This window comes from Sinocyclocheilus rhinocerous, unplaced genomic scaffold, assembly GCF_001515625.1.
Source record: "Sinocyclocheilus rhinocerous isolate Xijiao unplaced genomic scaffold, SAMN03320098_v1.1 scaffold588, whole genome shotgun sequence".
In the NCBI taxonomy this organism is placed as follows: domain Eukaryota; kingdom Metazoa; phylum Chordata; class Actinopteri; order Cypriniformes; family Cyprinidae; genus Sinocyclocheilus; species Sinocyclocheilus rhinocerous.
In genome coordinates this window covers 1,660,496-1,675,752 of record NW_015635063.1, presented here as the reverse complement: position 1 = coordinate 1,675,752, position 15,257 = coordinate 1,660,496, and the positions used below count along the sequence as shown (strand labels likewise).

The following is a 15,257-nucleotide window of genomic DNA, read 5'->3' as shown; positions in this document are numbered from 1 at the left end:
GAATGGTGACTTTGGTGGTATTTGCAATATGAACACTAAAAAAAATATTGAATAAGCATATTAAAAAATAATTTAAATTAAATTATTCTTTATGAAAATACACTACCATTCGAAATTTGGGGCCAGTAATATGTTTTGTTTTTAAAGAAGTCTCTTCTGCTCACCAAAGCTGCATTTATTTCAAAAATACAGCAAAAACAGTAATGAACAGGTGTGAAAAAATACCTGTTTACTATTGTAATATTTAAAAAGCAATTAATTGCTGTGATCAAAGCTGAATTTTCAGCATCATTATTATTAGAAAAGGCTAAATGGTCTTAAGAAAAATAGTTACATTGATTTTCATTATCAAAAACGAATGTGAAAAAAGGTAAAAAAAAAATATTTTTTTTGGAGTATAATATACAAATCAACCAAAATAAAGTAGCAAATAAAATAAAATTCAGTAATTATGTATGCAAATACTCTTATAAGCAACAACTAGGGACTACACAGTCCTCTCTCATATATGTATGTGTGTGTGCATATATATATATATATATATATATATATATGCACATTTAAGCTTTATTTCCCACTATATAAAATAAAAAAGTAAAAAAAATTTCTAATATGTGTGTTATATACAAATTATATAAAAATGATTATATAGAAATAAATGGTTAATAGATGTGAATATTGTCTAGTACCATGAAAGACAACATTTTAAAGAATACATATGATTTAATGAAAATGCAATACATTAATTTCATTAAGAAAAAAAAAGTTGACGCTTATTGTTTTTCGATCTGTTTTAAACACCAACAATCACAAGGGTATACCTGAAGGTTACAGAAGCCTCATTTTTGTCTGAATACCTGTGTCTTCTGAAGACAGGGATTTGATTTAGGCCTTGCTAGATGCTTGCTAAGGTGTTGCTTTGTTAAGTCAGGTAAAGAAGGCTTGTGTGTTTGTTTACCTGAGCTACTTCAGGTCCGATCCGGGCCGCTTCGGCGCTCAGGTGTTTCTCCTGTTCCTCCACCTCCGGGTCAGGTTTGGTCCTGAGATGATCTGGCACAATCTCATGGCTGAACACAGGCACCCGCTGCTCTGTTAGTTTCTGTAACAGAAGTAGCAGCATCTTAAAAAGCCAGTGACGCTGTCATAAGCAGAGTGACTCGATGAATACACTCACCACCAGCTCTTCATCTCGATCAGGAGACAGCAGCAGGGGGATGATGACCTGGGACCTGTAGGATGGGGTCTTCTCGTTTTTTAACACCTTATTGATGGTGTTCAGCTGCCCGGACAGAAGGGCGAAATTATCCAGCACTGAGGGCCTGGATTCAAAACATCCGCGTCAATATAGTGACAGATCCATTGCGAGTTCATCAGGAAAGATCTGTAGTTCTCACTCACCATGTGAGTCTGTCATGCTCGTTTTCCAGTTTCAATATAAAGCTCTGCAGGGAACCTTTGAGATGAGCCACGCGAGCGAGCAGAGACTCTAGAGACGCCTCCAGCTGCTTCTCCTCCCGCTGCTGTCGAAATAAAACACAAACACACCACCATCAGCTCTTACTTGACCTAATAAATAACAATAATGCTACATTTCTTTCCTGCAGTTTAGAGCATGCCAGCATTCTATACAAAACCGCAAAAAAGGTCTATTTTCGCAAACTGCATGCGTGCTTGCGTCATTAATTGTAAGTGAGTTTTTATGAAAAAGCTGTAAAAATAAACTTAAAGTAAAAACATTTAACAATTTACCTGCATTTCAAAGCTACTGTCCAAACGGCACAATAAAGCGGAAGTAAACAAACACTTGCAGCAGCAAAAGGAGTCCGGCTTTCAAAACGCGCCCGAGAGAACGGTTCCTAAACTTTTCTAATATACAACGTTAGTTGTAAATAGAATCGCCGCATCATTTTGAGACAAGTATTGTAGTCTGTTTGTTCGAATTTAATTATCAGAAGAAAATGTAGACTAAGATCTCAACTTTTTATATTTCTAGTTGATCTCTGTGCCTAAAAGATGAAGTCCAAAATACTTCTTAGCACATGGGACTAACGTTAAACAAACTCATTAGGAATAATACATAAATTTGCATTTCACCTTTTCTCTCGAAATGTATTTAATAAGTTAGACTTACATTAAAAATAATAACATTAGAATTAATGCGAATATACAATTTTCTCTGTGTATTTATAAACGTATATGAGGAATAATACATAAATTTGCATTTCACCTTTTCTCTCGAAATGTATTTAATAAGTTAGACTTACATTAAAAATAATAATATTATAATTAATGCGAATATACAATTTTCTCTGTGTATTTATAAACGTATATCAGGGCTTTTATTTTGAATTCGGTAACGGGAAGTGAAGCGGCTGCAGTCAGATGAACTACAGTTTACAGATATTGACACACAAACCCTCTAAAACGCGCTCAAAATCAACCTGCCAGTAATGAGAAGCACGGCATGGCAGACAGACAGGACAACGAGGTATACTAAACTCTTGTTTGGACCGAGTTTGTTTGTTTTGTTCAGTTCCTTCGGAATTGTTTACTGCTTAAGTAGCAGAGCAAATAAACAGAACAGGAGAAAAACCGTTGATTTTAAGAAAACCTGTGAGACTTTTATTCTGTTATTCCTGCACCGAATGCCTTTTTCTAACCTGTTAACTAAATAAGAGATATTTGGGAGAGGTTTAAGGCGGAGGTTGGAAGTAAATCAGTTTAATGCAGTTCTGTCATGAGTCTGCAGCCCCTCCCTCAGACAACAACAACATGCTCTTCATATACTTCAGTGAAATTAAATGTGGACACACTGCATGTAACGTTAGTTCAATCGATTCTTCTTCAAATGTAGCTGAAGCTTTTTAAAATTGTCCAGCAGCGGATATAAATTGTTATAAACACTGCAGTGTCTTTCAACACTCAAACTATTGACAGTCAAACTATTGTTCTTGATTTAGTTTTCTTTTGTATGATAAACAATTGTGTTTCTTTGTTTGGTGTTTTTTGCTTAGCTCTATACTACTTTTTACTTGTTTCTGGAAGGATAACTAAGAATCCTGGGCCACTATTAATTTAGAAAAATGCAAACCAACAAACATAGAATTAGCATTTGTGTGTTAAATGATTTTGTACGGTACTTTTATACACACGTACAATATTCTCTTTAGCCTGTGTATTTGTAAACATGTAAAAGGACCTTTATTTTTTATTATCTTAATGATGTTGTATATGTGAAACTGAAGTTAGATGGTGAACATATGCTGTGCAGCGTAACTACAACACATTCAACATCATCAGGATTAATGTTGTCCGTGTATCTGTCAAAAAAGCAGCTTATTTCTCATGCCAAGAACCAAAGACCAGCTTTCTATCCAGGAATTTGCTCCTGTATTGACATGCAAATGCATGTTCCCTTGTTGGCTGTTTTCTGGTGTTTTTCTCTCTGAAGGTGGAGGAGGCTGAGCAGGTGTACCTGCTGATGAAAGAGGAGTACAGGATTTCACGCAACGTGCGTCTGTCCTGGTTTCTCGACCGGCTCAATCAGGCCGTTCGGCCCAGTCCTCTGTCTGAGCTGGTGAGAGAGACCGGGTTTGGTTTGATTCCGTAATCGACTAATGGCTCAGTGTGAATATCTAGAGCAGTGGTCTCAAACTCAATTCCTGGAGGGCCACAGCTCTGCAGAGTTTAGCACCAACCAGCTCCAAATCACACCTGCTTGGAAGTTTCTAGTGATGCTGAAGACACTGATTAGCTGGATCAGGTGTGTTTGATTAGGGTTGGAGCTAAACTGTGCAGAGCTATGGCCCAGGAATTGAGTTTGAGACCAATGATCTCGAGAAAAGGGTGATTCATAGGTGATTTCATTCTGATAAACTATTGTCCAAAAGTCTGGGGCTGGCAGGTTTTTGACCGAAGCCTCTTCTACTCATCAAGGCTGCATTTATTTGATCAAAAATACAGTAATATTGTGAAATATTTTGACAGTTTAAAATAACTGTTTTCTATGTGAATATATGTTAAAATGTAATTTATTTCTGTGATGCAAAGCTGTATTTTCAGCATCATTACTCCAGTCTTCAGTGTCACATGATCTTCAGAAATCATTCTAATATGCTGATTTGCTGCTTAAGAAATAATTTTTTTTTTGTGGAAATCGTGATTTTTTTTTTCTTTTTTAGAAAGTCCAAAAGTTACTATAAGTGCCTTTTTCCATCACTTTTGATCAATTTAATGCATCCTTGCTGAATAAAAGTTTTAGTTTCTTTAAAAAAAAGTCTTACTGACCCCAGAGCTTTAAATGGTAATGCACATTTATTTTAATTAGTGCTGTCAAATGATTAATTGCGATTAATCGCACCCAAAATAAAAGTTTTTGTTTACATAATGTACTGTGTTGATTGCTGAATGTAACAAGGTCAAGGTTGAAGTGAATTAGATCCGCACATTAACCGAATCTTAATTTTACACAGATTTAGACATGTTTAAGGTAATGCGCGAGTTTGCACTTTTAAATATTAGGCATCGCTTTGGTCTTCACACTTAGCAAACTGTCACAACAACACAAATTATCAGGTGATGAATCAACTAAAGAGAAAATCTTACAAATAAATATTCTCGCTGGTTTTATTGTATGCATGTACATATTTAAGAAAAATTTTATATTTCTATATTAAATATATTTATATATAATATCAGTTAAATATAAATATATACATTTTTAAATTTTAAAATATATACTGTATGAGTTTGTAATTATATATACATAATAAATATACACAGTACACGCACATATATTATGTAAACAAAAACGTTTATTTTCAATGTGATTAATCGCGATTAATCCTTTGACAGCACTAATTTTAATGACAGAAAAGGAGATTGCATGAAATGAAATGCTTATTTACACAATATTTACTCAAAATTGACCAAAATTCCACTCCTGTTAATTGTCCAAGCAGACATGATTACCAGCTAATGTAATAATCCTTAAATGGCCAAATGACAGTCAATTAACCGTCCTGCTTTAATATATTCTTTCTTTGTTTAATTATCCTTAAATGCATGTCTCAGGCCTTCCTTCTTTACCTTGAAGGCTTGTACTGGAACAACAGCAGTTTTGTTGTTCAGTTTTTGTGCTGAATCGCATCAGTTCAGATCTTCATGGATCACATGACACTGTATCCCATCTCTGTGTCTGTGTGTGTCCGTCAGCTGAAGTCAGAGAACGAGCTGGATGTTTTGAGCGTCCTCCCGAAAGGATGGCAGCCCGACTCTCCTTCCTCGTCCTGCCCGTGTCTGCTGGTTCCCTCCACACACGTCACCTTCCTGGCGCGCAGGTACCGCTTCATCATCGAGCTGGACCTGAGCCCGTCCACCGGGATAGTGGTACGAGACCGTCATCGTCATCACATTCAGTGACTTGTTTTGGTAACCCTTTATTTCAAGGTGTCCTTGTTACACATGTTACATGTAATTACTATTATAATAGCAATTAATTATGCATTATTACATGCAAGTAACCCTAAGCCAAACCCTAATCCTAACCATATAGTTAATAAATATTACTCTATTATAACATCAATAGTAATATTACTTACTAAATAGTACTTCAGCGTATAATTACACTGTAACAAGGACACCTTAAAATAAAGTGTAGCCCTTGTTTGAAGAGTGCAAAGTCATATGCTGTCTGTTTTCAGGATGACAGCACAGGAGAGATGATCTTTGATGAAGTCTTCCACGCTCTGTCTCGGTGCTTGATTGGTCTGGCAAAACCCTTTAAAGTCCCAGGAACTGATCACATGTTCCAGCCAGAGATCTTCATCACTATTCTGGCGTATTCCTCCATCATTGGCCTTAGTTCTCATCAGGTCTGGATCTCAGGTCTTTGTGAATCTATGACCGTGCATTAGCTGGCTGTTTTTTTTTCTCTGATCAGTTATATCCCATGACTCTGCCTGTCAGGTGTTGGTTCAGGGCTGTCAGCTGGACTGTATGGATTTGGAGCAGTTCTTGCTTCAGATCTATCAGCAGCTGAGAGCCGTGGAGAGCAGCATCGCTGACGTCCTACAGCAGCAGCACAATCAGGCAAGAGCAGCTCGCTTGTGGTTTTAATACTGACAATAAATCAGTATGCAGAAAGAAGCCATATTGCATTGCAGTACAGCAATTTTACTAAAATTAAATGGATAGTTCAACTAATTATAAAAATTCTGGCATCATTTAATCACCCTCCACTTGTTCCAAACCTGTATGAGTTTCTTCTGTTGAGCACAAAAGAGGCTGTTTTGAAGAATAAAAGAAATTCGTAAAGGTCTGGAACAACTTGATGGTGAGTAAATGATGACAGCATTTTATAATGGTTCAGAAAATGAGCTTCTTAACCATGATAAAATCACTGTAATGCACAACCACTAGAGGATTATTGTTTTTATAAAATGGGAGCTACAACAATATGATAAAAGACACCAATGTTTAGTGATATACTGCAATAATTCAGCACAAGCTGTCATAGGTTGTTGCTTAAATAATGTTAATAATGTATTTTGTTTAATAATTTTATTCTGTCTTGTCATATACTGCTGTTCAAAAGTTTTTTGTTTTTTTTTGAAAGAAATCAGTTTTATTCAGCAAGAATTTATTACATGGACAGTAAAAACGTTTATGATGTTATAATTAAAATATTTCTATTGAATTGTGTAAAATATAAAATATTTCTATTGCAAATAAATGCTGTTCTTTTCTGTTCATCAAAGAATCCTGAAACATAAAACGTATCACGGTTTCCACAAAAATATGAAGCAGCACATCTGTTTTCAACATTGATAATAATCAGAAATGTTTCTTGAGCAGCAAATCAGCATATTAGAATGATTTCTGAAGATCATGTGACACTGAAGACTGGAGTAATGATTATGATATGCTGAAAAAAAAAATTAAGCTTTGCATTACAGGAATAAATTACATTTTTAAATATATTCAAAGAGAATTAAAAATTGTAATAATATTTCAGAATATTACCGCTTTTGCTGTCTTTTCGATCAAATAAATGTAGCCTTGGTGAACAGAAGAGACTTCTTTCAAAAACATTAAAGAATCTTACCAACCCCAAACTTTTGAACTTGAAATGTTCCGTTAGAAAACATGTTTGTATGTTTGTTTGTTCTTCAGTTCAGTGGATCTGTCTATCAGTCCTTCTCTAATGATGCAATGGAGGAACTGTCTCAGAGGAAGCCGGGGGTTTCCATGGTGACGGCTGATGTTGGGCTGGTCAGTATGGTGAGGCAGGGGATTCTCGCTCTGCAACTCCTGCCTCCAAACTCTGGTGCTGGTAAGTGCATCCTTTGTCCCACCGTGCTTTTAAAGAAGAGCTAGTTACTACATTAACATAGTTTAGTGTTAGTGGCTTTAACCTATGGCAAAATGGCACGCAAGACCAAAACAAACTGTGGTTGGTCAGTCATGTGGTCTCTTCCTGTCTAAGTTGGCATTATAATAAGTGCAGAAATGGTTGTAAATGAAGTGCTTGTGTAGTTAGTAGTCTTTTGTGTTGGTTTGCAGGAATAATAATCATTACAGATGGAGTGACGAGTGTTCCTGATGTAGCTGTGTGTGAAACACTACTGAACCAGCTGAGAAGTGGAACCATTGCCTGTTCGTTTGTCCAGGTGCTGCTCAGATCCATTTGACATTTCACTCTACCTGCCACAAATATTAGAAATAATGCTATTTACAAATGTTTAAGGTCGGTAAGATTTTTTTAGTGTTTTTGAAAGAAGTCTCTTCTGCTCATCACCAAGGCTGCATTTATTTGATTACAATACAGTAAAATCAGTATTATTGTGAAATATTATTAGAATTTGAAATAGCTGTTTTCAATTTCAATATATTTAAAAATGTAATTTATTCCGGTTATGCAAAGCTGAATTTTCAGCATCATTACTCCAGTCTTCAGTGTCACATGATCCTTCAGAAATCATTCTAAGAAGCTGATTTGCTGCTCAAGAAACATTTCTGATTATTATCAATGATGTGCTGCTTCATGATTTTGTGGAAACTGTGATGCATTTTATTTTTCAGGATTATTTGATGAATAAAAGTTTCAGAAGAACAGCATTTATTTAAAATGGAAATCTTTTGTAACATTATAAATCAGTTTAATGAATCCTTGATGAATAAAATATTCATTTCTTTCAAAACTCTCTCAAACTTTTGAATTGTAGTGTAAATGCAGTATGTTTGTAACAGGTCTGAAATGTCGTCTGTTATAAAGCATAGCATTTATTTTTATTTTGATGCGTTTCCCTCAGGTGGGCGACGCTTACTCCTACGACTGTAGTTTTGGCTACATCCCCAACGTGGAGCTGATGAAGTTCATCTCCATGGCAACCTTTGGCTCCTACCTGTCCATGTGTCCAGAGTCTGACTCTAGAGGCGATGAGATGAACGCTTACCACCGCGCTTTCCTCACATACTCCTTCCTGAGGACCGGCGAGTCCATGAACCCAGAGTACTACTGCTGTAAGCTCAACACTGACACCTAAACAGTGTCTGAAGATCAAATCTGTATGCTGTAGCTGCTGTTTTGGTCATTTCTAGTGTCTGTAGGAAGTCAGCTCTCCTCAGGTTCACACAGTTTGTCCTAGCAGAGGAACCACAGGTGTAACCATCAACATCATACACTAACCACAAACAAACACAATAATGACTCTCATTTTCAACACTAGGCTGATTGTTTTAGCATTTCAAACTGTCCATGGTTTTCCTTGTGAAATGTGCCTGCAGTATCTTTGAAATAATAGCCACTTGATTTCATATTTTTTTTAAGTAATACAATAACATTCAGACATTAAGTGACCAGTGTTTTAGGTTTGTTTATACTATTGTAGTACTTATTAATACTTTAAATTGGCTTCTATTTTATTTTCAGTATTCAGTAGTTTTAATATTATTTCTGTATAGCTTAAATTTTTTTTTCACTTTTAGTTTTAGTAATTCAAATTAAACTTTTTTTTTCAGTTAATTGCCAAGGCGACATTTCTAATTTTCTTTAAAGTTTTTTTTTATTAAATGTAATATTCATATTTTATTTTATTTGAGCTATTTTTCAATTACTAAAATAATTATTAACAGTTTTAGTTAACAGTAACAGCACTGAGTGTGACAAAAGTGTCCAAATACATTACTTGAGACTAATGTAGATACCTGTGGATGTCTAAAACAGGGATTACACAGTTTCTGTTTTTTTTATGAGATCTGAGAAACACAGAGAAGGATGGGAAGTATTCAGAGATGTTTGAGTCCTTGAAAATGTCAAAGAGAGGATTGCTCTGTTCATTTAAAACACTCTGTTAATTCACCACACATACAAAGAAATCAATCCCAGAGCTCTCAGCGCTCAGTATATCAGCCCTGTCTGTGCACTTTCAGTTCTGCCTCACAGTAAAGCTTAGTTCATATGGCATTTAAGGCAATTTCATAAAAGCTCATGAGCTCAAAAGTTAGTTCATATGTCATATGATCCTCATTTGAAGTTGTTAAATCATTTGTGAAATGAAGCATCTGACTGCAGGGAACCACAACTGATTTTAATTTCACTTTTAAAACATCTACATGCAGCTAGGATTTGATTGGTTGGTATGCAAAGTGACCATATATAGTAAAATTTCTTGCTGTTTTTATATTACTAGCATATTGGCTGTTTATTAGTACTTATAAAGCACATATTAATGCCTTATTTTGCATGATCATATTTTAGATCCCTTAATCCTACACCGTATCTAAACTTAACAACCTAAGCGGGTTTACTAATAAATAATTAGCAGCAAATTAGGAGTTTATTGAGGCAAAAGTGGTAGTTAATAGTTCTTTTATAGTGAGAATTGGTCCTTAAAATAAAGTGCGACCGTATACATATTTATATGAATTTATTTTTATTATTATTAGGTTTAGCATAATGCAATGTAAACAGTGCTGTAATGGCTCATCTGTGTGTTTGTAGTCTCCCAGCACAGGCTCTTTAATGAACACCTGGTGTCGGCCAGTGGAAACCCTGCCTTAGTGATGCGCAGGAAGAAACACACGGAGAAGGAAGTGCACGCTGACTTGATCAGTGTCCTGTCCATCAGACTGCGAGAGGGATACACCATCCGAGAGATCAACATCACTAAAGGTACTTCAACCTCATAAGGTCAGGTGTTCAAATATGCTTCTGTAATGATCATATATAAATGACACCAGCTTTGCGTTTAATGCAGCTTATTGGGATTTTAAAATAATCATCTAATCTGTCTGTATAAGGAGGAAGTCAGCTGGAGGTGAAGCTGGTCCTCCTCTGGAAGCATAACATGCGTGTCGAGTACCTTGCCGTGGCATCCTGGCCCCTGAATCCAGTCAAACGCACCACCTGGGTGGAGGTGACCATAGAGGGCAGCTACGACATCCTCCATGACATCAGCTGCACCATGCGGAAACCAATCACAAGCCCCTACCGGACGTCTGTCATCCGCCGCTTCTGGAACACACTGCAGAGGTCTTATCTTGAATGATTTTAGATACTCTGCTGTCGGTTTTAGTTTGATGATGTAGAGTAATGCTGTATATTGCTTCTCCTCAACAGCATAAATCAGACAGACCAGATGTTGGTGCACCTGCAGTCCTTTAATTCAATCCCAGAACACTACACCATCCCCGAAAGCACGAAAAATGGGGTTCCTCTGTTTTACATCCCACCTGGATCCACCACACCGGTGAGTGTTAGCGCAAAACTACAAAGTCCAAAAGTTTGGGGCCAGCATGATTTGTTTTCACCAAGGATGCATTCAATTGATCAAAAGTGACAGCAAAGACATTTATAATGTTACAAAAGATTTCTGTTTCAAATAAACATTCTATTCATCAAAGAATCCTGAAAAATAAAAATAAGTTTCCACAAATATATAAAGCAGCACAACTGTTTTCAACATTGCTAATAATCAGAAATGTTTCTTGAGCAGCAAATCAGCATATTAGAATGATTTCTGAAGATCATGTGACACTGAAGACTGGAGTAATGATGCTGAAAATTCAGATTCGATCACAGGAATAAATTACATTTCAAAACATATTCACATAGAAAACAGCCATTTGGAATTATAATAATATTTCACAATTTTACTGTTTTTACGGTATTTTTGATCAAATAAATGCAGCCCTCATGAGCAGAAGAGACGTCTTTCAAAAACATTAAAAATCATACTGAACCCAAACGGTGGGGAAAAAAGCGTCTCTTAAATTACATAAACAGTAGTGTAGTACATTAAGCTTCATATTTTTGTTGTGTTTTGGTGATATTAACATGCTAAACACAATCCTGTTCTCCATCAGGTCCTCTCCCTCCAGCACAGTGGCTCTAAAGACTCCAGCCAATCACAGTTTGCCTCCTACTGGAAGCCCATCCTGTCCATGGACGCCAACTTCTGGCAGCGCTGGCTGCACATGCATCGCATCGCTATCCTTCTGGAGCATGACGTGTGAGTGAACACAGCCTGGATTGTTCAGTGGTTAATATAGCGTAGTCCTGCTAGTGTTGGGAAAGCTACTTCAAAAATTTTAATTTGAGTTGGTATGAAAATGTCAGTGTTCTTTAAATCCCAATGGCTGTAAACTGTTTTCCTGACTCTGTTTTGCTGTGTGTGTCTCTCTGTTCAGCCCGGTCCCAAAGCACGTTCACAACGCTGGCAGTAACGGTCGCTTCGGTACCATCCAGTGTCGCATCTCTCACTCGGCGCTCACCTCGCTGCTCAGGGACTGGAGCAGTTTCGTCCTGGTGGAGGGATACTCATACGTCAAACTTATTTACAGGTGCATGTGTAGTTCAGTTGCCAAATTTCAGAGCAATTTAGCAGTGCTTTAACAAGCATTATTTAGACATTTCTCCCACATTTAGACATTTTTAGGTGACCAGTGTTATTTTAGTAGCCTTCAACTGTTATATTATTTATTTATATTTTGAATGAGCTTTTATTTAATTTTTTTAAATGTTTTACATTTTCATTATATATTTTTTGTTATTTGCTATATAGAAATATTTCTATATAGCTTTAATTGATTTTTATTTCAGCTTTAGTTTTAGTGATTTTTATACTTCAACTTTAACATATTTATTTCAGTAAGTTGCCAAGACAACATTTCTAATTTTTAAGTTTTCATCTAATATTTATATTCACATTATTCCCACACTAGATTCAGATATATTTCCCACATTCAGACATTTTAGTTGACCTGTGTCATTTTATTTGATAATTTTTTTAACTATTATATTATTTATTGATATTTTGAATTAACTCTTATTTTTACATTTCATTATGATTTTTGTATTTTCTGTTATATGCTTTGGTCATTTTTAAGGTATTTCTATATAGCTTTAATTATTTTTTTATTTTGGCTTTAGTTTTAGTAATTTTTGTACTTCAACATTTATTTCAGTTAGTTGCCAAGGCAACATTTCTAATTTCATTAATTTTTTTCATCAAATATGATATGTTTTATTTTATTTTAGATTTTTTTTTTTCGATGTATGTGACAGCGTTTCATCCCAGAGTTATTACAGTAAACTAAAACTGAAACTAAAACTAAAGCCAAAACTAAAACAAAAAAAGAGAAAAATGTCCAGTACTTGAAATAAAATAAATATTAACTGAAACAACATATAATATAAAAACCTTTTTATTTCAGCTAGTTGCCAAGGTGACATTTCTCATTTTTAATTTAGTTTACCATGATGCATTAAAATATATATTTTAAAAAATCTACTAAAAATGACAAAAACACACAATAAATGTACTAAAATTTCTATTAAAATGAGATAAAATTGTGAATAAAAACCTATTCAAAATATTAATAAAAATGTCAAAAAAACACAAAATTACTAAAACTAATTAAAATGAAAATGGAAAATATACAAATAAAAACTGATTCAAAATATTAATACAAACTATAATAGTGTCTCAATGATACTAAAATAACACCGTTTCATCCACAGTTTATTTGGCAAATTTACGGAGCAGTTTAGCAGTGTTTTAACGAGCATTATTCCCACAGTGCCTCTGAGTTGCCGCCTGTCTCCTTCTATCTGGTGCGTCTGATCTCTAAAGCTCCCTGCATGGTGCTGCGATTGGGCTTCCCCATAGGAACTCTGGCACATACCAGGAACAAGGTGAAGGTGTTTTCAACACTAGAGTTCAGTTTATTTGAAAGCTGTTTTCAGAACGGCTCTGTAAGGAATAGAATGAGTGTTTCTGACTCTCACTCTGTAGATTGTGGATGAACTTCGAGAGCAGATCCTTCGGCTGCGGTTCCCTCATCGAGTTCAGAATAAGGAGGCCACGCCAAAAACTAAACGGAAGATTCTGGGTAACGCGTCGCCCTCCAAATCCCCGCCTCTTCCTGCAGCCAAACCGGCGCTGTCTGACCGGCCGTGTGTGGTGGTGCTCAACAAACCCCTCGAAAAACTACTGATCAGGTCTGTGGCGTAACAATAAACAATAATAGATCTCTTTACTGTTATCTCAATTTAACTTTGTGAAGTTATGACAGACCTACAGTCAACATGAAGTCAAAATTGACCTTGTTTTCTGTCTAAACGCCTTATTGTTAATGATTCATTGGTGCATGTTAGTCTCTGAAACTGCTTTCCTTTTTGGCTGACTCTGAAATTATTTTCATATTTTACATTTTTAGATTTAAACTCTGTAGGGACACTTTTATGATCAATTCCTGATGGATAAACTGGATTAAAATGCAAAGATAGTTTTTTCTTGTTTTACCGTAATATGTTTTACTTTAAAATGTGTCAATTTACAAAATTACAGTGATTTGCAAACACTGTTTTAATGTAGACTTCGATAAGTGTTATTTAATTATTATTTTTGGACTAATTTAGTATTTATTAATGTTTTGATATTTAAAAAATATATATTTTCTGTTTTTAGTTAAAGTTTTTCATTTTTATTAGACTACTTCATTTTATAATATAATTAAATTTTTCATTTAAATTTTGTGCTTTTTTTTGTGCTTTTTTTATATTTATTTTTTTTACTTTTTAAATATTTCTATTTTTAGCATTATTTTTGTTTCAGTTTTAGTAATTTTAGTACTTCAGCTTCAGTGTGTTTTGTGTTTTTCTGATAGCTGCCATGCCAACATTCTGAATTTTCATTTCTTTAAAGTTCTCATTTTCTAATCCAATTTTTATATAATTTTATATAAATTTTTAGTATTCTTTTTTTTTTTTAAGTTTTAGTTAAAAATAAAAACATTGACTCCGATTAGTTCCTCTGTAACTCAAAAGCATTCAAAAAGGTTTTCAAAAGCTTATGATTTAGTCAAAATCTTGTTCTGACATCCTGCTGCAGGTACGAGAAACTTCCGTCAGATTTCCGCACCCCTTTCATCTTAAACATGGAGCCGTTCGCTCAGCCGCCCATCATGGGCGCCCCTCTCAGCATGGCTGCCAGCAGGACGGCGTCCTCCACCATGGCGTCTCTGTCCCGCTACTTCCTGCACCAGCGCTGGGTTTGGGCCGTGCAGAACGGCCCGGGAACCGCTGTATCGCTGCACGCAGTCGCTCATATCCTCTCCATGCTCTCCGAGTGAGTCTCAAACATCCTTGACCTGTAAGAAGTCACTTCTGACAATAGCATTTGCTGAATTCCTAATAGCTGTTTTTGATTGCACAGTATTCGTCTGTCGGAAGGCTTCCACTTTGCCGCCAGCGGGGAGGGTATCGTCAACATGGTGGCAGAACTGCCAATGCAGGTGAAAGTATGAACACTCTACACAAGTATATCCCAGTTTTAGCATTTGTTGGTGATGCATCTCTAACTTTCAGCCACAACTGTGCATGCAGAGTCCGTCAGCTGATTTAAACGGAGAAAAACACACCTGCATAGTCCAGTACATCCTTTTCCCGCCTCATTCCACTTCTACTAAGGACAGGTAACGCTTCATCACACCTGTGCAAACCAGAACTGGAGTGTCTGTTCACTGCTAAAATCTTCGATGGCTTCAGCTGAAGGATTCCTATGCAGTAATTATCTAGAACAGACCATTGTAAAGCTCCGTGCACACTTCTATAATCAATAGACCATTTACATTATATTTATAATATTTAAATAAGTTTTAGTATAATTGAATTAAATAATTAAAAACGTTTTTTTTAAATGAACTATTTTTATTGTTTTAATTAATTCCAAATTATTAACATTTGAAGATGA

The 15,257-nt window shown here is 35.6% G+C and overlaps 2 protein-coding genes across 2 annotated transcripts in view; one reads left to right on the top strand and one right to left on the bottom strand.

Moving 5' to 3' along the window:
• Positions 1 to 922: 922 nt before the first annotated feature.
• On the bottom strand, positions 923 to 1,846 carry LOC107746625 (mediator of RNA polymerase II transcription subunit 8). The gene is made up of 4 exons (XM_016560920.1): positions 1,750 to 1,846; positions 1,399 to 1,520; positions 1,175 to 1,319; positions 923 to 1,099 (listed from the first exon to the last, which is right to left on the bottom strand). Exons 1-4 carry the CDS (start codon positions 1,753 to 1,755, stop codon positions 923 to 925), a joined length of 450 nt encoding a protein of 149 aa, XP_016416406.1. The 5' UTR covers positions 1,756 to 1,846.
• A 618-nt stretch (positions 1,847 to 2,464) lies between these two features.
• Positions 2,465 to 15,257, top strand: part of szt2 (SZT2 subunit of KICSTOR complex) — an 89,739-nt gene continuing 76,946 nt past the window's right edge. The window contains exons 1-18 of the mRNA XM_016560919.1: positions 2,465 to 2,488; positions 3,452 to 3,577; positions 5,215 to 5,388; positions 5,703 to 5,873; positions 5,968 to 6,099; positions 7,195 to 7,333; positions 7,564 to 7,670; positions 8,313 to 8,523; positions 10,004 to 10,174; positions 10,303 to 10,534; positions 10,622 to 10,751; positions 11,368 to 11,513; positions 11,692 to 11,844; positions 13,084 to 13,198; positions 13,299 to 13,504; positions 14,397 to 14,633; positions 14,721 to 14,799; positions 14,891 to 14,979. Coding sequence (XP_016416405.1) covers positions 2,465 to 2,488; positions 3,452 to 3,577; positions 5,215 to 5,388; positions 5,703 to 5,873; positions 5,968 to 6,099; positions 7,195 to 7,333; positions 7,564 to 7,670; positions 8,313 to 8,523; positions 10,004 to 10,174; positions 10,303 to 10,534; positions 10,622 to 10,751; positions 11,368 to 11,513; positions 11,692 to 11,844; positions 13,084 to 13,198; positions 13,299 to 13,504; positions 14,397 to 14,633; positions 14,721 to 14,799; positions 14,891 to 14,979 — 2,642 coding nt within the window. The remainder of the gene's footprint in view (positions 2,489 to 3,451; positions 3,578 to 5,214; positions 5,389 to 5,702; positions 5,874 to 5,967; positions 6,100 to 7,194; positions 7,334 to 7,563; positions 7,671 to 8,312; positions 8,524 to 10,003; positions 10,175 to 10,302; positions 10,535 to 10,621; positions 10,752 to 11,367; positions 11,514 to 11,691; positions 11,845 to 13,083; positions 13,199 to 13,298; positions 13,505 to 14,396; positions 14,634 to 14,720; positions 14,800 to 14,890; positions 14,980 to 15,257) is intronic.

Bases quoted from the DNA above. Each gene is read 5' to 3' on its own strand.
- LOC107746625 (XM_016560920.1), bottom strand. The intron at 1,320-1,398 runs GTGAGTGAGAAC...TTTTGAATCCAG, and splicing joins GAGCATGACAGACTCACATG to GCCCTCAGTGCTGGATAATT. The intron at 1,100-1,174 runs GTGAGTGTATTC...CTTCTGTTACAG, and splicing joins ATCGAGATGAAGAGCTGGTG to AAACTAACAGAGCAGCGGGT.